Source organism: Brienomyrus brachyistius, unplaced genomic scaffold (genome assembly GCF_023856365.1).
Source record: "Brienomyrus brachyistius isolate T26 unplaced genomic scaffold, BBRACH_0.4 scaffold54, whole genome shotgun sequence".
Taxonomy (NCBI): domain Eukaryota; kingdom Metazoa; phylum Chordata; class Actinopteri; order Osteoglossiformes; family Mormyridae; genus Brienomyrus; species Brienomyrus brachyistius.
Genome location: NW_026042329.1, coordinates 697,422 through 719,522, shown reverse-complemented (window position 1 = coordinate 719,522; position 22,101 = coordinate 697,422). Strand labels below are relative to the sequence as shown.

Genomic DNA, 22,101 nt, shown 5'->3' with positions numbered 1-22,101 from the left:
CTGCCCGATCGCTAGATCGGAATACTCGGCGTTTGTTAATGGTTTTGCCGCTATCGGTCTGATGACTGGCTTGGTCACTTGGTTTCGGTTACATCTGCAGAAGCTGTTCGGTGGGAAAGAGGTGCGGCATGTCGCTGCCCGCTAATTTTTAAGGGGGTCACTGCTCACATGAAACTGCACGGCTGGGGTCCCCCTTCCGCTACCTGTCATCGAGAATGAAGTACGGTTTTGAGTACGACCAGTGCTTGAAGTGGTCCGGTACTCACCGGTACCCCGTTACAACACCTCTCTGCTTTTCTCATTAGAGTACCCTGGAACCTCTAGTACTGAGTAACAAGGGGGGTAACCCCTATCTGTTTTTCCATACTTCAAGCACTACGAGTAGTACAACTTGCTAACTGTTTGTTAGTGTCCTGCAATGGCCTTGCGCCCGTTGTTTCCGACGTAGGCCAAGTGTGGAAACCCCTCATTCCTTCAACATGCATGGTCTTTGGCTTTACCAGTATATCTTAAAGTGCCACCGCCATGCAAATATTTTTCAATCGACCCAATTGCCGTCAAAGTGGAAGCTAAGGGTGTAGATTTCGGGCTCCTGGTGAAAGCCGTGATAAAATTAGAAAGTCACAGCATGTTGCAAATCACAACTCAAGACAACGCCCCCGCCTGTTGATTGAGATGCTTTACAGATTAGCTCCGATATAAGACGGAAAGTAAACAATACGGACTTGGTAAAAATAAATACAAGCAAGAGTATGACGTCTACGCAAGGTAATATGACAACGTATATGGGGAAATAATCGACACAGAAGCTAAACGTTTATACCTATATTTAACAGTCGATTCAGGCTTCCTGTGCTAGTTTAATATAGATTAATGCAGGTTCTACGAACTTGTTACCAGACCCGTAACCGGAACATGAAATACGAAGCTCAATAAGGAGCGAGAGAGCCTACAATGACATCCTTAATACAATTTAAATTTAAACAGCCCCCGGCCCATTTAAAATGAATTTTGCTATACGCTGTGCCGATCAGCATTTAATGACATTGCAAACACAAGGTCTTATAGCATAATTTATTGTAAATCCATTTAATTCAAATAAGTAGCATTTCCACAATGGATTTCATTACACATCCAAACGCATCTTTACCAAGAGGAAATGGCTTTTTCGTGATAAACAGCTATTTCCACAAGAGTTAGAACACAACACTAGCCATGTAGGTGCTGAAGTTCTGGGTCCCCGTCGCTCTCGCTGTAACCGTGGAAGTTTCATAAAGGACTAAGCTGGATGCTCAATCCCACAGCGTCTCCTGGGCTAAGACTCTGTTGTGGGGTTGGTGGTGTGTCTACCGTTCAGCGACGTTAGCTTGTCTTAGCGACGCGACGGACCTAAGAGCTTACAGAGGACTCAGCTTTCAGCCCGAGTTTGTGCTGGTGTGCGTTCGAAGGCCGACGTCGTGAGATCAGCTGATCGGAGGGAGCTGTTTCTCGATGAACTGCTTGATGTCCATCATCTCCTGTAAGAAGGGTGTCGTGGTGAGATAAAGATACAGACAATCCTGGAAAACCAGCAGGATTGTGCGTTGCTCAGAGAGTTGAGATTCTGGGACCATCACTGGAAGGTTGTCGGTTCAAATCCCAGTTCAGCCCTTGTCCAAGGCACTTAAGCCCCAATTGCTCTGGTTTGCTGTCTGACCCTGCATTCTCAATTTTAAGCTGCGGTAAATAAAACTAAATGCTAAATAAATGTACATGTATACTATGTGGACAAAAGTATTCGGACAAACCTCAATCATTGAATTCAGGTGTTTCATCCAGATCTATTCCTACATGTGTATAGAATCAAGCATCTAGTCATGCAGTCAGGTTTACCAACATTTGTGAAAGAATGGGTCGTTCTGAAGAGCTCAGTGAATTCAAGTGTGATTCTGTCATAGTATACCACCTTGTAATAAGTCAGTTTGTGGAATTTGTTTCCTGCTAGATATTCCACATTCAAAATGGCAGACTACATAAAGTAACAGAGCGGGGTCTCAGCACTGAGGTGCATAGTGTGTAAGGTCGCCAACACTCTGACTCAGTAACTGCAGAGCTCCAAACTTCCTCTGACATTAACCCCAGAATAAAAACTGTGCACCAGGAGCTTCATGGAATCGGCTTCCATGGCAGATCAACTGCAAGCAAGCCTCACATCACCAAGCGCAATGCCAAGCGTCGGATGGAGGGGTGTAAAGCAGGGGTCCCCAAACACCGGGGTGTGGACTGGTACCGGGCCGTGGAGCATTTCGTGCCAGGCCGCAGTGAGCGGATAACAGAGGCTGTTTTATTTTGGAAAACGCTTCCATCTGTGGCTCATAGGTGGCGATGAGGCAACGCACTTGGTGATTAGTTATATATTGTGCACCTCATTAAAAGTATGTTTCAAACAACAACTCTGCCAGTGTTCTGGATTAAGATCAAGGCAGAATATCCAGCGATCGGTAAAAAAGCACTATCTTTGTGAAGCGGGATTTCCTGCAGTAACAGCCGCCAAAGCCAAATTATGGCGTAGACTGGACATAAGTACCACACTTGGGGTGACATTGTCTCCCATTACCCCCAGATGAGACCGGCTCGTAAGAGGGAAACGAGCACAAGGCTCCCGCTAATTCTGCGGGATGGTGAGGCGTATTTTTACACACTGAATTGTTTTTAGTCGTTTCTATACTGGTCCGTGAAAATATTGTTTTACATGAAATTGGTTCATGCCACAAAAACGTTGGGGACCGTTCCACCTCCCTGCACGTCTCTTAACACGCCCTCCCCTGCCCCGATCTGTGGGACTGTTAACGGAATAAAACCGGTCCGTGGTGGCAAAAAGTTTGCAGACCACTGGTGTAAAGCACGCTGCCACCGGACTCTGAAATACAGGAAACGTGTTCTGTGGAGTGATGAATCTCACTTCTCTGTCTGGCAGTCTGATGGACGAGCTTGGTAGATGCCAGGAGAACGTTACCTGCCTGACTGCATTGTGCCAGATGTAAAGTTTGGTGAAGGAGGGATAATGGTATGGGGTTGTTTTTCAGGGGTTCAGCTAGGCCCCTTAGTTCCAGTGAAGGGACTCTATGGGTTAGGACTCTGATCCTGAGATCAGACGGTTGCTTGTTCACCCAGCTTGGGTTCTTCAGCAAGATCCATAATCCCAGTTGCTCTAGATACTGGCTGACGCTGCTTTCTCAGCTCTGCTTTAATTAACAAATTAATTTAATTTGATTAAAACGACTGCTAAATAAATGTGAATCTAACTGATCTGCGACCACCTGCTTCCAGAGCTCACTGACCTGCGGGCAGGACCCGTGCTGCATTCCTGGGTAGGTTCTAAAGTGCACGTTGGCCGGGTTGAGAAAGCTCTTCAGCTTCTCCACGGTCAGACAGCCAAAGACGAGGGGCACCAGCATGTCAGCCTCTCCGTGGCACTGTAGGATCTGCGTGTCCTTGTTGGCGCTGCCCGTTGCACCCTGCATGAGGTTAGAAGCGGGTTAGCACTTTTTGCCTGTGACCGTAAGGTTGCCGATTCAAATCCCAGAGTCGGCCGAGTGATTTTATAATTGGGCCCTTGGGCAAGACGTTTAACCCCATTTGCTGCAGGGACTGGCTGACCCAACTGTGCGTCGCTTTGGATAAACAAGTCTGATAAACAAACAAAAGTGTAAATGTTTTTGAGCGGAGAATCATGCTTCTCTGAAATAAATGAACGGAGATATTGATGTTCAGCTCATGAATTATCTGAAAGACAATGGGCATATTCTATATAGTACTGCGATGTATTAATGCATTCTTGATAACTCGGAAACTGAAAATTTCCAACCTCCTCCTTAAACAAGTACTATAGAACAGCTCAAGGGAATGGATTCATAATGCAAATTCACACAAATGAATGTTAATTCAGTTAGCATTTAATGCTAACATAACATGACGATTCTCACGGATGTGCTAGCAGAAATTAGCACGCAGCAAATCATGGTGTACACAGGAAATAAGTTCCTCTTCGGTTTTACGTCACTGTTGGTCTCCAAACCCGGCACCCGCCGGTAACTAGTCACTCTTCACAGTACGGCTCGTGTTCGCGTCAGATCAAGTATGCCAGGGGAAAAGCACACTAACAGTCTTTGCCTTGCATTCATTCCCAGCAGCTGTGACAGTCTGCATGTAATGGGGGGGGGGGTGTCAGCTTGGAGGGGCTCCAATCTTTCACAGGTTTTTAAACATCATTTCAGATACAACGATGCAACAAATTTATATACAGTGAAACAGTAATGATTATTCAGCGAAGTCATCCTGATCCATGGTTCCCCTCAAGACTGAAGCCCGAGCCCACACAGGCCACCTGAACGGGGACGGCTGATGATGACATGCATGTGGGCGGGGCCAGGCCATGGGGCCGTCACTGAGCACGAGCGGAATACCTGCGGGAAGGAGCCGCGCAGAGGAAGCCAGCAGCTGAGCGCCACCACGCCAGCCAGCTTCTGCTGGGACGTCAGAGCCGTGTAGAGGGACAGCGCCCCCCCCTGCCCGCACACAGAAACACACAGAACAAAAGGCGGCGCACTTGTAAATAACGCCATCTCTCTTCGGTGCATTGCTAATTAGCTAGCATACGCGTGCTGTCGGAACAATTCTCCAGATGTGTCCAAAAATGGTAATTATTCCCAAAACAGAAATTTTGCTAATATATTTCAACCTAAAATTAATGGAGTATCACAGCACACGAATAAACCATTAGAAGGTCCGTCCCGGAATCTACTGGAATTTTCCAGAATCCCGCAAGCACTCTCCCTAGCCAGCTTTTACACAGTATGCATTAGTACTTTACACACTGTCACTTATCAGCCCTGATATGAGTCACTCATCCCTGCTGTGCACCCAGACACTTCAATGATTCTGCCTCATCACCCTCACCCTCCTCCAACCACAAAACATGTAGCTATCAGACTTTGCGTAATTGATCCCCCTTAAGCAATCAGGCAGCCGGACATGTTACACAGGAAATTCACAAGCAAAATGAATCTCGTTCTAAAAACTCATACTTTTCAACCTAAGATAATTGCTTGATTTTAAAACCATTGGATATAAATGGCCATTCAACACAAAACTTGTAGTATCCATACTGTTATTTGATGCACTACTAATATAAACCCTGTACAAAACAGGGTTTATAACCCTGTGTTTGTCTTGGATAGAGCCGGAAGACACATCATCCTGTTATTGTTGAATGCATCCAAGTTGAGTCGTACAGTGTGGTTTAATATTTAATACTTCCCCCATCAGTGAATAATGCCTGAGGCTTTTATTTGTGGGTGAGGCATTCAGCTTGGCATAAATTCTCAGACCTCAGATGTTATATACGAGCTGACAGCATGCCCAGCTTCTCCTTCCTCTTGATGAGGCAGGGGAGCTAGCGGACAAGGAAGCCCAGCTCTGAGATTCACGGTACCTGCGAGAATCCGCCCAGGATTATCCGGTGGGCAGGGATGCCGTTCTTAACTTCCTGGTCTATCAGCGATTTTACTGCAAAAGCACACAGATCGCAGTGAGGATATATTCTAGGGCAGTGTTTCTCAAGCCCGCCCTTGGGGACCCCCAGATAATTCACATTTTTGCTCCCTCTCAGGTCCCAGCACACTTGTACCTGGTATTCAGAGTTCCTGATTGGTTGGGAACTTGGCAGGAGCAGAGATGTGGACTCTCTGGGGGTCCCCCAGGGCTGCGTTGAGAAACTCTGTTCTAGGTTGAATGTCTGATAAAAAGTCAGGCAAACAAATATGCTTTAATTTAAACTTAAACCATCCTACTGACATTGCCTCAAAAGGATCGATCATAAACTGGCGATTTCATTCAATTCTATGGTTTTGAGAACAAGTTTTTGAACCCCCTTGGAAATAGGATTTCAGCATTACTGCCCCCCAAAATGTGACCAGATCTTCATTTGTCATCATAATGCATTTTCAGCATATGAATTTCCACCACCAATGTATGAGCATTGTTTTTTTTTTTTTAAATCTATTATCTGTAATTGGGCGAAATTAATAAAATAATTCCTTATTAGACTAATTTGAACTGTTCAGTGTGTCACAGTCAGGTTTTGTTACATATGTGCGTAAACAACATGCAGCCAATCAGATCAGAGCTCCAAGGATCACATGACTTACACTTACGTCACACACATGGAGCATGGGTTAAACCTACTGTTTTCTGCTGCTTGTTTAATGCCTGATTCATCTTCTTCGGCATCTGGACTAAGACCAATTATATCGAACCTTCAAATAAAAAAGAAGGCACTGTTTATGCACAGAGTACACAATGCAGTGTTGGAAGGGTACTTTAAGCAAAATACCCAATTTTCGTAACCTTAGATAGTGACAGACTTCAGAGATAAAAGTAAAACCCAATATTTGCTACCCGTCCCTTCAATATGCAATTGATGACCAAATGTGACGCCCTATAAACTGGCCAGTATCTACAGTTCAACAAGCAGAGCATTTTGCACACAACGCAAAGGTGGCAGGTCCATATCTAAGGTAACACACATAAATTGTAACCTTTCCCTCTACTGCAAGTTTATTGGATAAAAGCGTCAGGATAACAGAAAAAAATAATGTAACTTTTAAGAAATTAATCACTTGTTAATGTCACTTGGAAGTAGGCAGATCAACCACAGGCTCGCCGAAAGGGTCTGTATTCAAGAAGATACTAAGGGATGAGCTTACCAAGAAGGCATCGTCATCTTCATGTTCAACGTGACTGGCATAAGTGGCCTACAGCAATTTTCATAACAAAATAACAATATCATTAAAACATAGCAGAGTACGGTGAAACAGAGATCACGTCATTCACGTTAAAGACTTCCTAGATGTTCGTACATCTCAAATGATCCATCAAGTCTAAGAGATATCTCCTGAATCACCTTAACTTGCTTCCCAGGCAGCGAAGAACCTCACACTCAGATTTCAATCAGAAGTGCCATTAACTATAGTGGTTCTGAGTAACGCATATTGACTGTAAGGGTTTTATCTCTGTCCCAGGGTGCTTTCTGGATTTGCCGTATATACTGATATCATCTGGGTGTCACCAATTTAAAACAGGACTTACGCATGGGGGCAAATGTATTTAACGTGGGGGGTCCTGATTCCAGCAAAAGCCTCCGCCCATCCATGCCTGACGGATGAGAATTGGGTTTGGGAGAAACATGATCACAGAAAACGAACATTCTTCCTGTAATAGGTGCTAAAATTCAAATTCAGTAAAGACACTATGAATAGAGACAGGTCTAGATAGAGAGGTGATACACCTACCCAGTATCTCCAAGTCCATGGAGAAATATTACCTGCAGAAAAAAAATTAACAAAAAATAACGCATCCATATTTGAATCTGTATGTTCTTCATTTAATAAGAACAGGAATTTGGCGTCTGTTTATACATCTAGCAGCAGATGATGCAAAAGCTTGCTGGCAATGAACAAAGAACCAATAAACCGGATGCAATATTACAGCTGCAACTTTCCAAGCAGACCGTTCATCATAAACTTGATGCCGCAAAACCACCAACACTTAACTACTTTAATACAGCATCTGGCTGTATCCAATGGCCATTTTTAACCGCATTTTAGTTTCGTAATCCAATGTAACCTTTGATATATATATATATATTTTTTAAATCGTAACATTATTGTGAGAAACATTACAACATCATTTGAAACAAAAACGAGGAACTCTCTATGCTTCTGATGGATCGGAGCGCCGAAAGCTAGGACGGATCAGCGAGTCAATATTTCGTGCAAGTTAATATCCACCCCCCTCCACCCCCGTCCTGCGCAAACCATCACCGACGCATGGTGCACCGACTTACCGCCGCGGTGGCTTTCCGAGCGGCCGGTACGATGGCAGGAAGCGGCGCTGACATGTTGTTACCGCACATGCAACACGCTGGAGGCTGACATCCAACAAGAGAAATACCGATATATGACAGTTGATGAAGGGAACCTGGGCACCTTATTCCTCTTTCCTTTTACGTCCGATCTCTGTTACTTTACATCGATCGACAGATTCCTTCATATGTCGACGCCTGGTTTGTCGCTTAATGTGCAAGGATCAGACAGACGACTGCCCGTCCGTGTTGTCCGTATCGTGCTGTCAGGTTTAAGATAAAAGATGAGGCGTCCGTAACAAGCCAGACGTGAGCTGCTTTCGGCCACTGACACGGTTTTTAGGAAATCCCGCCTCCACCGCGCTTCGATTGGATAACTGATTTCCCTCTGTGGAAATCCGGGCTATCGTTTGGTGAATGGGATTATCAATCAAATCCCAACCAAATACTCTCAGTTAGTTTGTAACCGGTCTTTAAATACAGTACATGTGTGAACTGTTTTAGACCTTGAATTGTGTAGGTCAAATTCAGAAAGACTCAGATTGCACTACTGGGTTTCTGGACTGCCTCATACTATGTATGCGTGCTGCAATGGGAATATACCGCACGTCCCCAGGAACTGCTGTGAGCTAATTAAATCTAATTAATTGGGTCTATACATCACGGCTGTGAAGGGAAGAGGCCACTGCGGACTCGACCCAATCAGGAGCGAAACTGTAAAACACGTCCCTACTGTACAAAGTCCCTCTGGATGTGTTAATGTCTCTGGATATTACAATTTCCAGATACATTATTAAGTTAAAATCCAACTACTACGGAAACTTAGCTATCAATAAATTATACTGGAATAATCGTTAATTATTTAATTGCGTAGCTAACCGTTAAGTCTCTGAGTATGCTGAAATGTAGCTTTTCACAATGATTGAAGCAGCAACGACGGACAGCAGCTGTTTCATTATGTATTATGTTTTACGGGTGTCTTCTTGGAAATTGACTGAATAACTAAATTTGTCCAGCAGACAAACGCATGTAATTTAATGTAATGTCGCTTACTTTTTGTGTGCGCTATAAATGATGTGGTAATTGCGAGTTCAGAATAATACAGTGTAAAATAAAGACCTTCCCAGAATTAATCGTGAACTAACAGTACTGCATATACTGTACATACGGTTTCCGTGTCGTCACTGCCGTAAAGTGAAACTTCCGGTCGATGCCGCATGGCTGCACGGCGTTTTTACGACATTTGCCCTTGGTTATTACAGTAGCATAATACTACGAAATAAACTGCTGTATCCTCAGCTATGTCTACGTCAAAGACAACGGGAGGAAAGGCAATTGACATTTTAAGGAATCTCCCTCGAATAAGTCTAGCAAATCTCAGGCCAAACCCCGGAGCCAGAAAAACCGTAAGTCTGGGGGAGTCTGCTACCTGCTGACCTCGTAAAGGTTCTTCAGATGCTTGGAGCTACTGCTTTTTGGGGACTGATTAGAATAAAAGGGCATTCAGATGTTTAGATCGTTACATTAATTTGTTGTGCATGACTCTCTTTCATTGTTGATATAACGTGAACTGGCTTCTGTACTTTTCAATGTCTTGCTGAGAGATTTTGCTGCCCTTTAATAAGTAAATATTCTATGAAAGATAATTTGTTTAATAAAGGCGCAGGCAGAGGATTTTTGTCTTGCAATGCCTGGTTTTGTAATCTAGGTTTATATTTTATTACATTGTTTTAGACGGTGTGTATTGCCATAGCTGTACGATGTCAACTATATATTGAAACAATATATTTTGTTATTTTTTAACGCATTCTATTCAGATGTCCATTTGGGTCATGTTTTACTTGGGCCTATCCCCGAGTATACATTTAATGAAAATAGATTTATTAATCTTTCATTAATTAGGGCTAAATCAGGCAGATCGATTGCCTTCAATAAGCACCGCATCTCTTTTTGGCATTGTGAAAACGCATGCTTCCAGCTGGTGCTGTGCATAAGCCGGAAATTGTAACATGTTAAGTTTATTTACAGTGAACATAAAAGTGTAGCGTTCGATAAAAGCACATTTTGTAGGAAAGACGGCGTGGAAGAGGCGCGCACGGAGGAAACAAAAGCGGTCGCGGCCACAAGGGGGAGCGCCAGCGCGGAAATCGACCGCGCCTGGGCTTCGAGGGGGGACAGACGCCCTTTTACCTCGCTATCCCCAAATATGGATACAACGAAGGCCACAGGTACCTGAGCAAAAGCTTCTTTCTAGGACGTTAATAATCTATGAGTTTATTTTACTGTTACTTTTAATTTATTAGTTATTAGCAGGTAAAGCCTCACATCCTGCTTAATTTTATTTTCTAGTCGGAGACCACAGTACCAGCCATTGAGCCTCAGAAGACTTCAGTACTTGATAGATCTGGGTAGAGTGGACACCTCCCAGCCCATCGACCTCACGCAGTTGGTAAATGGCAGGGGTGTGACCGTGCAGCCTCTGAAGAGGGACTATGGAGTCCAGCTGGTGGAGGAGGTGAGGAACTCTCTATGTATTTTCAGATATACGGTACTGTTCATAATGGATATGTATCACAGGTAATGTATGGTAATGGCTGCAAAGACTAAAATAGGCTAATTTGCAGTTATTCTGCTATTTTAATATAGACTCTGAGGCCTAATCCCAAACTAGTCCCTATACACTCCGCCTCACCACTCCGCTTTCGTTTGCGTGTTCCCGAGACCCGTCGCCATGTTGAAGTGCGTCTTATAGCAGCAAGGGCTAAGGGGGAGTGGGCGATTGTGGTCTCCTGAAACGAGTCAGCAGCGATGGTGGCTCGCGCGATTCCACTACCACTTCCGTATCCCATAATCCCTAGCGCACGGGAAACAGAACAGCATGGAAATAGACATGGAGGATAGTGCATCGCCATATAAATGTAATAATTGATTATGTAATAATTGGATTCTGAGTTCCGGACAAGATGGCGGACTAAGCAGTCGCACGTGTCGGAGCTCCTAACCTAAGTCCCGATGTTTTAATTTTGAAGTTGTATATTCCACTTCTTTGAAGTATATTGATAAGGCTTCAAGCCGAACATGAAGAAAAACAACAACACGAAACCTCAGGCAGTGAAGAACCTCTCGTTTACAACCCAGAGGAACAGTGAGCATGACTACTCAACCCTGATGGAAACGGCTAATCCTAGCAGCTACAAAAGGGACAGATTGCTAACAACCCCCGGAAATACTCCAGAAAAAACGCATTCAGAGAAGAAAACAAAAGGTACGCCTACAGATAGTGACTCCAACACATCCATGGATACTGTTTTAAAAGCTATCGAGTCTCTTGGAAAACGTGTTGATGACCGCATGGACGAAGTTAGCAAACAGATGCAACAACATAGTGCCATGCTAGCTTCCATAGCTAAATCGGTGCAGTTTAATTCAGAGGAGATACAAGAATGCAAAACGAAAATACAACACCTGGAAAGAGAGAGAGAATTACTCAAAAGAGATAATGATGACATTAAAAGCCGGGTACTGAACCAAGAAAGATACAAAAGACGATGGTGTCTCCGTATCAAAGGGAAAAAGGAGAAAATAAATGAAAATATCAGAGAAGAAGTGGTGGAACTTCTCGGAAGGATTGCCCCGGATCTAAAAATAAATATAGAAGAAGATGTTGACGTTGTCCACAGAGTGGGGAGAGCGGCAATGAATAAACAGCGACAAATCATTATTATGTTTGTGAGACGTACTGTGAGAGATGACATCTGGAGGCGAACGAAGGCTTCTCCCGTTTGCAAAGAAGAAGGGATCCGCTTTGCTGAAGACCTGACCCCGGAGGACTGGAGATCCAGACAAGCATTGTGGCCAAAAATCGACAAGGCTCGGAAGGAAGGCAAGGCTGCAGGCTTTAGGGGCCCGTTTGGGTTCATTGAGGGCAAACGCATTAGGGATGAGACCCCAGGTACGTACTGACATTTGAATATGAAAGGAATATACAGTGGATCATTTCAGATAATGGGACTTTAACCTCAAGACTTTTCTACTCCACCTCCTAAACTTATTCTCTAAAATTGTTCATGTGTTCTGTGTTCCAGTTAAAAACTAAGATTTCTTTCTTTTCCTTTAACACAAGGGGACTTAAAGACTCTATTAAGCGGAAAGCTGTTTTTTTGTTTTTCAAGGGGCAACAGGCAAACTGTTTTTTTCTCCAGGAAACTCACTCTGATGAGTCTGATGTGAAGTTTTGGTCACAACAATGGGGTGATAAAATTTTCTTTAGTCATGGTACAAACAGGTCGGCTGGGGTTGCTATTTGTTTCAACAGGTGTCCTGGTAGAATTTTGTGCAACAGAGCGGACAGAGATGGACATTGGGTTGCTTGTGTGTTGAATATTGATGATATTCTGATTATTTTAATTAATGTTTATGGATACAACAATGAGCAAAAGAATAAGAACCTGCTGCATCAAATATCTACTGTTATAAAGGAACTTAATACTATATTTCCCACTGATTACATAGTAGTTGGCGGTGATTTCAATGTGACTCCTGACGAATGGATGGATAGATGGCCTTCGAAATATTCAGAAGAACATAAAAACCCGATAATTGGAAATTTTGCAAATGATAATAAATTGATAGATATATGGAGATTGTTAAACAAAGATGTTAAACAATTCACATGGCACAAACCTAATGGTCAAAGCAGATCACGTATTGATTATTGGTTGGTATCCAATTCAATTTTACAGTATGTTAAGGAAACAAAGATCTCTAATGGTCCCTTAAGTGACCACTGTTCCATTATTCTAAGATTACAAAGTAAAGACCAACACAACAAGTTTAAGGATTATTGGAAATTTAATTCTCAGCTGCTAAGAAATGAGGAGTATTGTAATTCAATTAAAAAATTAATCTTAGATATCCAGAATGATGATGCCATAAGTACAGCGATATCCAAGTGGGAATATCTTAAATTCAGTATCAGAAAATCCTCAATCGCATTTAGTAAAAAATTAAACAAACAAAGGAAAGAAGAGGTAACAAATGTAGTAAGAGAACTTATGATTCTTTACAGTAAATTGGATTGGACTGAAGATGAAAAAGAAGAAATTAATAACTCACAATCGAAATTGGACGAATTGTACTTTTACAGAGCCAAGGGTGCTTATTTGCGATCCAAAGCCAAGTGGATAGAAGAGGGCGAGAAGAACACTGCCTATTTTTGCAACCTAGAAAAACGTAGACAAGAATACAATTCAATTTGTAATTTAGTTATTGATGGAGTGGAATATACAGACCCTAAACGTATTTCAAGTGAAGTATTTAAATTTTATAGCAACCTCTACAAGTCATCATACTCAGAACAAAATGTCAATTCCTTCTTTGACAAAATAAGTAATTGGATTCCGGTAATTGATGATAATTTTAAAGAAATTTGTGATGACGACCTAATTTTAGAAGAATTTGATTTTGCTATTAAGAACATGTCATCTGATCGCTCACCAGGACCTGATGGAATTACAACTAACTTTTATAAGCACTTCTGGGAAAATTTAAAATTTCTATTATTCAGTGCATTAAATGAATGTGTTACTCAAAAGGAGCTCATAACAACAATGAAACAAGGAGTAATAAAATTGATTCCTAAACCTGGAAAAGATAAGAAATATATAAGTAATCTAAGACCTATTACACTCTTAAATACGGACTACAAAATCTTCACAAAAGTTTTAGCAACAAGACTAAAAACAGGTATTTCTAAAATAATTAGCCCAACGCAATCAGGATTTCTCAAAGGACGGTTGATCCAAAATAATATCCGCTTGGTTTTGGACCTTCTTGACTATAATTACCTAATTAAAGATGATGGTTTTATGCTGTTCTTGGATTTCTATAAAGCATTTGATTCTATAGAACATAATTTTATTATTAAGACATTTAAACATTTTGGTTTTGGCACCGCTTTTCTGGATATGATCACTATGTTATACACTGATATCAATAGTTGTGTTTCTCTTTCTGAAGGCACATGTCCCAGGTTCAGGGTGGGAAGAGGCATCAGGCAGGGCTGTAGCATCTCACCTCTTTTATTCATTGTAGCCACTGAATTACTTGCTATTACTGTTACAACCTCGAACATTAAAGGATTAGACATAAATAACCACAAATTAATTATAAGTCAGCTTGCTGATGATACAACAATCTTTCTAAAGGATAAAGAACAAATCCCACTGGCTTTAGATACAGTGAAGATTTTTTCTGGTGCTTCTGGCCTACGCCTGAACCTGGATAAATGTGAACTCATGAGTATCCATAAATGCTCTCATTCTTCCCTGTATAGTATTCCTGTCAAAAATGAAATCAAATATCTTGGAATCTGGATAACCAAATGCGTGGCTGATAGTGAAAAAAAGAATATTCAGAACACAATTGACAAGTGCAAAACTATTTTAAACAATTGGCTACAGAGAGATTTAACGTTGTTCGGTAGGACATTGTTAACCAAGGTCGAATCCTTGTCTAGGTTAATCTATCCAGCGTATTCCCTAGCTATCCCACCAAGGATCATAAAAGAAATCAATAAGATGAATTTTAATTTCATATGGAGAAACAAACATCACTATATCAGTAATAGGGACTTGATAAAAGACTATGAAGAGGGGGGTATTAAAGCAATTGATTTTGAAATAATGAATGGAATGCTGAAGGTTAATTGGCTCCGTTCCTTCTTAAGAAATGATGATAAGATTTGGTTCTTGATACCATCTCTCATTTTCAATAGAGTTGGAGGAATCCAATTCCTTTTAGTATGCGACTTTGAAATTTCTAAACTGCCCATAAAACTCTCTAAATTTCATCAACAAGTCTTGTTAAACTGGAAATTAATGTACAAACATAATTTTAGCCCCCATAACGTTCCATTATGGAACAATAGGGTGATATTGAATCGGGGTAAATCCCTGTTTGTGGAAGAATGGAGGACAAAACAAATTTGGTCTGTCTTACACATAACGGATGAAAATGGCGATATACTTGAATTAAACAGGTTTAACGATAAATATGGCTTAAGCTGCTCAATTGAGCTCTATAATAAAGTTATAGAGAACATCCCGCTGGTTTTTATTAATGCAATAAAGAATAATATCCTAATTTTACCAACTCCAAATTTACATAAAATTAAATTAGATGGCCTTGACCTTATTAATGAGAAATGCAATAATCAGTTTTTGAGGAAGTATTTGGTTAAAACTTTATATCCAGGTAGGACAAAACATTCATTTATTCTTAAGGATTATAATAAATTGGAAATCTCATGGATCAGAACAAAATATCTAAAATTTCCGATCCCCCCAAAATTTAAAGAAGTTCATTTTAAGACTATGAAAAATATTTACCCCTCTAATGAATTTATGAGAGAAAGATTTAAATTTGTGTCAGACAACTGTTACATTTGTAAAACAGCCTTGGAAACAACAGAACATTTGTTTTATGGCTGCGCGACTGTCCAACATTTATGGAAATCTCTCCATGACTTAATATCGTCCTGGTCTAGAAATGTTGATTTCTGGTCTTTTCATAATATTCAAAATGGTGTAATTCTTAATGATAAAAATAGTGAATTTTTAATTAACAATCTTATTATTATAACAAAATACTACATTCATAAATGCCGATATGCTAAATCCCCCCCTTCATGGCATGTTTTTAAAAACGAACTCTCCCTGCTGCTTAAATCCCTTAAGCTAATTGATAAGCCCCAGGCAACTAAATTGCTTTCACTCTGTGGAGCTTGATCTTTCTTACTTGTTTAATTAAGTTATATATCTTGCTTATAGAACCTTACCTTTGATTGCCATCATGACCCCCCTTATCTTCTTTATTATTTTTTATTATTGTTATTTATTATTTTTATAATTTTTAATAATAATAACTAGTTGCACTTTTCCTTATTTGATTGTAACATGCTGATTATATCATTGCAATAACATGCTTTTGTTTTCGATGTAAAACCACAGGAGGTGTGATATATTGTTATGTAGACTTTTATAAGTAACTGTTTGTTTGAGTTTGTAATTGTTTTGCTCTAAATAAAGTTCTTTAAAACGTAAAAAAAAAAAAAAAAAAAAAAAAAAAAAAAAAATAATTGGATTCTAGTAGCACTGTGAAATACACATAGAAAGTCCATCGCTACAGAAAAAAAATTAGGAAGGCAGCTATTTTTTACTTCTGTTTCAAATCTTTCTTGCGACAATTTCCTTCAGTTTAAGTCCATAGGGCGTGTTGTGAGGGTGACTCAGTGGGAGTGGAACTGGAAATGAATGCAGAGTGTCGAGGGTATGGTTTGGGATTGGGCCTGAATGCTGCATTGATGGATGGATGGATGGATGGATGGATGGATTATTAGTAATAATAAGGATGTCCTCTAGGTGGCAGTATTTAATCATTCTTCAACAATACCAACCCCTACGTGGTCTGCTTGGCCCTTTTCTTCCATTCCTCTTCACTACCTCAAATGGCTCTGACATTGCGTTGTCATGTGAAGCCTTCTTCAGAAAATGGACTCTTTATAATTTTTGCATGTGGTTTCAGGGTGCTGACATCTTTTCGGCAAAGATCAACATCGAGGTCCAGAGAGCTACTGAGGGAGCGGTAGCAGCTGTAGAGCGGAACGGGGGAGTCATTACGACAGGATTTTACGATTTCAGGAGTCTCAGTGAGTGTCCACTGGGGGCCTGAAGCAGCACGAATTCCCAAGCTAATGTTGAAGCCTCGATGCTAACTGCCATTGAACTTGGTGTATGTTCATCATTTCTATATTACAGCGATCCTGTGCAAGCCTGTGCCGTTTTTCCAGTCCGGCCAACCAATTCCCAAGAGGATGCTTCCTGGCGAAGACATGGTCCGATACTACACCAGTGCGGAAAACCGTGGCTACCTGGCCGATCCGGAGGAGGTGGAGCGGGCCAGGCAAGAACTGGCCCGGAAGTATGGCTACATTCTGCCAGACATCTCCAAAGATGAGCTTTTCCAGATGCTCTCGATGAGGAAGGACCGTCGGCAGATCTTCTTTGGACTCGCTCCCGGTTGGGTTGTCAACATGGCCGAACGGAAGATCCTCAAGCCGACCGACGAGAAGCTGCTCCAGTATTACGGCTCGTAGTGGAACTGGAGACGTTGATGAGGATGATTGTAGGGTGTAATTAAAGCACTGTAAGCCACATGTCCTGGAATCGCATTTCAGCTACTGCATTGAACTGACATCGCCAGGTGGAGGGAATGCTTTGTTGGTGTAGCCGTTATCCAGAATGAATAAATTATACAATTAAATTGCTTAAAGTAACAATAATAAGTGGTAGGTTTGATGTGATTTGCAGCATTTTTTCATGGGAGGTGAGTTTTTGGTACGGGTAGTGGGGAGACGGACATGTGTTGCTTGTCTTTGATTTGGTCGTATCATGTGTTAGATATTTCCCATTGGCTCTGGCTGTGCTATTGAGCATCTTAGCCAATGACAACTTTGGTCGGCACAGAGACGGAAGGAACAGGACTCACCGCAGGTGAAAGGGAAGTGAGACAAGGCGAGTGATCCCGACTGAAAACAGGAAACAGATGCCTTATGGGGGGCTCCACGTGTCTGAGCCATCGGGGGGGCGAACGTGGGATTAGTCATTAGCAGCTGCATCCTGGCTGGGGCCTCGGGTTCAGTAAGGGGCCCAGGAACGTCAGCCTACCAGATTACCCCGTGAAATCCGGATCAGATACCAGGCATTTTTTATTTCTCTGAGCACAATGATAAAAGAATGCTAGGAATGTTTTAGTGTTGGCACTGGGAGAGGCGGGAGAAGAGCCATACCTGTTTTTTTGAGATTGTCAGACCATTCTTGGAATTTCATACTGCATCCCGACTGGATAAGGTCTGACGTTGGATAAATGCCGTAAATTTTTTGAGTGGGCCGAAACTCTAGACTGACCTGTCTCTTACTTTTTTATTCTCAGGGCTACATGCTCCCCTTAACTCTCTTTTGAAAACAGTGTTTACCTAATCCTGTGGACATGTTTGCCTGTCAGCCACCATTTAACCTGCAACTTTGTTGTGGGGCAAGTGGAAAATTAAAGAACTTAAAACCGCCATGTCTACGTTTCTGTGTGTTCAGGCCAGATTAAAAGCATCTCAGGAGACCAGGAGGACTTCCCTAAATACGTGAATGTCAGCCATTATAAACAAAGAGATAGACAAATAGGTATTTGCGGATTGCCTTAAACCCGGGTGGGTGATTAAGGTAGCGATTATCTGATATTGGCTGTTATTCCAAACAATAGCTTGCCATTTATTAGATCCTGCATGGTATTAATTGCGCAGGGCGTAGATTATTTCTATTGTATTGATTTTTCTCAAGAGTTTTCCTTAAATGTTAAATGGATAATATGTTTGAGCTGCACTACAGGACAGCCTGCTCCCAATAAAATGGAAGTGTTGAAATGTTATTTCATTGAAACTTACACAGAGTAATGCAATACATGCAAACCCGTATTTAAGGATATAATTAAGCACTCGGAAAATGAATTGTATGCTTCTCCTGTGCTGTTTTTTATGAGATTTATATATATATATATATATATATATATATATATATATATATATATATAAGAAATGGGGTATGCTTATACTTGGCACACTTGCTATTAATAGAGCAGTATTTAACAACTATTGTTTACAGAGATGTGGCCGTAGAAATGAAGTTGGTACGTCGGGGGCCTTTATCAAAGGAAGCATATGTTGGTGTGCGCGCTAGCTGCAGTCATTGTGTGAACTGGTACACGTAGTTCTCACTGCCACCGTCTTCCTGATTCTGCAGTGATTTCACTCACAGCGACCCCTGCAGGAGAGTCAGTGCAAATGCCAAAATAAGGAACTAATTTCATTTACCGTCATAAATGCTGGTCAATTCAAGTGGGCTTTATTTTCATGCCATCCTTTCACTGGTTTAGAGTGGCATGAAAGGGAGCCCCCCCCCCCCCCCCCAGGACCATGGAGTAACAGACCAGCAGCAAGTGACGGGGAGGGTTTGCACAGCACTTAAAGTCTACAAAACACAGGACAGTGCAAAACCGGGGCTGGACACAGGGGTTAATATACATAGTGCATTATGTACAGTACCTGGCCATACCTACTGAAAATCATTTGTTTTTCCAACAAGATAATGGCCTTTGAGGTGATATAAGTACTGTATTATCTCCTGAACAAGGAAAGAGGTGGAGTGCTGTGACAGATGACCTGGCCCCCACAATCCTCCCCACCAACCGAAACCCCATAGAGCTGCTTTGGCATGAGTTGCATTGGAGAGTAAGAGCAAGGCAGCCAACTTGGGTATAGAACTTGTGGAAACTCCTTCAGAACTATTGGAGAAGCGTTCCAGGTTGAGATATTGAACACTTCTCTCGGTTGTTGCAGTATTAGATATGTATTATTTCATTACCTAGTGCCCCGTTACTATAAGGTGAATAACAGCTAAAACAGAGACAAATGCATTAAAAGACGTGTGTTCCGACTTTTGCCTGGTACTGTATGTAAACACAGAGTAATACAACAGCTAAAAAAATGATACAAACATTGTCTTGAATATCAATAAACAGAAAAATAATAATCAAAATAACCATGCATTATTATAATGACCAGGGTATTATTATAATGTATATATTTTGACCTTTAAATGAGTTTACTCAACAGAATTAATTTTACTTTTAAATAGTTATAAAAATGCATAACTGTTAAACTAAATGAAATAAAAAAAACTTCAAAAACAGTAAATGGTTATTATTAATACTTAGTTGACATACGCCCCCTTAAGACCATGCATTGCAAATTTTTTCGGATCTTTGCATCCCCCTGGTCATAAATCTCCCCCAAACTTGGGGAGATGCCTCAAATATATCCTTCAAAGCTGGGGTTTTCCAGACTCACCCGTTACTTCTGCATCTGCTCCGGAGTGTCAGCCTGTTACTGTGTGTTTGGTCGGTCTCTAGAACCAATTGTTTTCACCAAGTTATTTATGGAGGTTCAGAGGTTAAAACAGCAGTTCTGCGTGACCCCGTAAGATCGAGTGTCTCGTGCACCGCTGTGAACCTGCACGCTGGTAGCTGCTATTTATTTACATGCCAGCCCTTGGCAGGATAACCAGCTCGAAACCTTTTAGCGTTTACGCTTTAAATAAATCACACCACAGGAAAGAAACTACTGGATTATTGTTTATGGGAGAGTGTGTGTTCTTATCTACAAAGAAACAGGGACCCTTTTGTATCTGGATAAGGTCTTGAACTGTTGGGACAGAGATGAAGAAGGAATATATGCATTTAGATGTTTTCAGAAGAGTGTGGAATTAATTTCTTCCCCAGAAAAGAAAAGACTATAAAAGAGAACATTTTTCTTCGAATGAGTGGGGAAGTTTAATTATATAATCCAGCCTAGGTCAGGGTGACAGACTGTCTTATTTCGTCAGCAGTGGCCTGCAGCAAAGATCTGAAAGACTGTATAAGCCTCACAACAAACACAATGTGTTCGGAATAATTTGATGTATTTGTCTGGACACTTCACACTATCTAATCTAATATAGAATGATGCCGGATAGGCCAGATTGAATCATTTTTGCGTGATTCCCTTTCAGACGATGGCAGCAATTCCGCGGTGTCTCGCAGGTTTTGAATGCTGCAGACTGATTCCAGTTAATAATTAAAACGTAATTACGGGACAGTGCCCCCGTCTAAGGAAAGCGACAAACAAAAAGAGAGAGAATCTTGGGCTGTCAGTGCTTCCTGGGTGTCCTCCTCAGCTGAAAGATAAACCGGGGTTTCAGGTGGATTGGAATAGAATGGAGTGTGTGTGTGTGTGTGTGTGTGTGGGGGGGGGGGGGGGGGGGGGTTGGCGGGGGCTACCTGCTGTGTCAATACAGTACCTCATCAAAGCTGAACACCAAATACAGATTAGAGCTCCATTATGACCCAAGAGCAGAATACAAGCTACTATTTGCAAATAATGGAACTGAATGTTGATATGCCTCTGGTTTGATTAATCCCTTCATTGGTGAGGGGGGCACATTAATTCTCTAAACAAAGTAAGTGTTTAAAGAGAAGTGAGTGCTTTAAATCCTCAACACTGGGGTATAAGGGGTGTTAGAAGTAAACTTGGAAATGGAGGGGCGGGGTGCAGTCCACCCTGGAGGAGTTCGGAGGTTCCGTCTGGGGTCCTGAGTCTGTTGGTTAAGGGCGTAGGTTATGTGCCTGTCAGGTGTCTGTCGTTTTCTGTCCCGGCTCATGCTGTGAAGGCCCAGGAGTGGGCAGGGCACAACCAGGCTGACAGCCTCCTACACAAGGAGGTGGGGGCTTCATTGTGTTCCGCTAATGAGCCCCCATTAAGCAGGGCCCATGCTGGGGGGCTTGTAATCCTCTCAGCCGCCGATCAGAGCCCTAGGAGACCACACCTGTAGGGGGAGCGGGAAAAGGGAGGGCTGGGTGAGCCCCCCCTCCCCACACACACACACACCTGATTAGGGAGGGATGTCGAATTGAATGGAGTCTGGTTAGAGACTGAGATGTCGTCCATGGCCTGCTGGGCCAATACAATCACACCATTTCTGGCGAGCAGGAGAGGCCCTGAATGTGTTCACACGTCAAGCCCGGAGGACAATGCAGCTGTCTGGATTACCGCCTGACCAAAAGAAAAAAAAAATACTGACGAACCACTGTGTGGACGTCAGATAAACTCACATGTGGGATCTACATAGTAAACGCTATTTTGCACACAGTGAGGAGCAAAGCTTGATCAGCTGACCTTCATCTCCGCAGACAGGTTACACTCCACGCAAAATGTGTAGGAGTATGAATAATGAAACTTTGTGGTGGTTCAGTTTTCAAACTTGACATCACAAGTTCTTGCTTACTTGTGTTGCTGGATGCTTATTGCTCTACGGTAACACGTATGGCAGTTTTTGGACATTCACTTCGTTTTACTTTTATGTGACCAATTACACCTGAAAATATTTCTAGTACACAGGCTGTACGTGACAAATAAAGGTGATTCAGATTCTGATTTCCGCCGTTAGTAACAATTACCTGGTAGAAATGAGACATTTGGACACAGCCCTTTTTCTAAGGAGTCCATGTGAATCTAATCCATCAGTATTTACTTTTTTTTTTCCCCAAAAAAGTCC

The 22,101-nt window shown here is 41.9% G+C and overlaps 2 protein-coding genes across 2 annotated transcripts; one reads left to right on the top strand and one right to left on the bottom strand.

The window, feature by feature from the left end:
- Window positions 1-1,060: 1,060 nt before the first annotated feature.
- On the bottom strand, window positions 1,061-8,444 carry LOC125724074 (acyl-protein thioesterase 1-like). The gene is made up of 9 exons (XM_049001028.1): window positions 7,886-8,444; window positions 7,332-7,363; window positions 7,129-7,194; window positions 6,747-6,794; window positions 6,226-6,296; window positions 5,474-5,547; window positions 4,446-4,547; window positions 3,321-3,497; window positions 1,061-1,517 (listed from the first exon to the last, which is right to left on the bottom strand). The coding sequence occupies exons 1-9, from the start codon at window positions 7,952-7,954 to the stop codon at window positions 1,464-1,466; spliced, it is 693 nt and encodes a 230-aa protein (XP_048856985.1). The 5' UTR covers window positions 7,955-8,444; the 3' UTR covers window positions 1,061-1,463.
- A 408-nt stretch (window positions 8,445-8,852) lies between these two features.
- Window positions 8,853-18,025, top strand: LOC125724066 (39S ribosomal protein L15, mitochondrial-like). The gene is made up of 5 exons (XM_049001014.1): window positions 8,853-9,309; window positions 9,974-10,131; window positions 10,253-10,418; window positions 16,487-16,610; window positions 16,720-18,025. The coding sequence occupies exons 1-5, from the start codon at window positions 9,205-9,207 to the stop codon at window positions 17,055-17,057; spliced, it is 891 nt and encodes a 296-aa protein (XP_048856971.1). The 5' UTR covers window positions 8,853-9,204; the 3' UTR covers window positions 17,058-18,025.
- Window positions 18,026-22,101: the final 4,076 nt, after the last annotated feature.

Coding starts and splice junctions, on each gene's coding strand:
- LOC125724074 (XM_049001028.1), bottom strand. CDS start 7,954: ATGTGCGGTAACAACATGTCAGCGCCGCTTCCTGCCATCGTACCGGCC. Junction 7,364..7,885: donor CTCGGAAAGCCACCGCGGCG/GTAAGTCGGTGC, acceptor TTTTTTCTGCAG/GTAATATTTCTCCATGGACT. Junction 7,195..7,331: donor CATGGACTTGGAGATACTGG/GTAGGTGTATCA, acceptor CTCATCCGTCAG/GCATGGATGGGCGGAGGCTT.
- LOC125724066 (XM_049001014.1), top strand. CDS start 9,205: ATGTCTACGTCAAAGACAACGGGAGGAAAGGCAATTGACATTTTAAGG. Junction 10,132..10,252: donor GGATACAACGAAGGCCACAG/GTACCTGAGCAA, acceptor TTTATTTTCTAG/TCGGAGACCACAGTACCAGC. Junction 10,419..16,486: donor GAGTCCAGCTGGTGGAGGAG/GTGAGGAACTCT, acceptor ATGTGGTTTCAG/GGTGCTGACATCTTTTCGGC.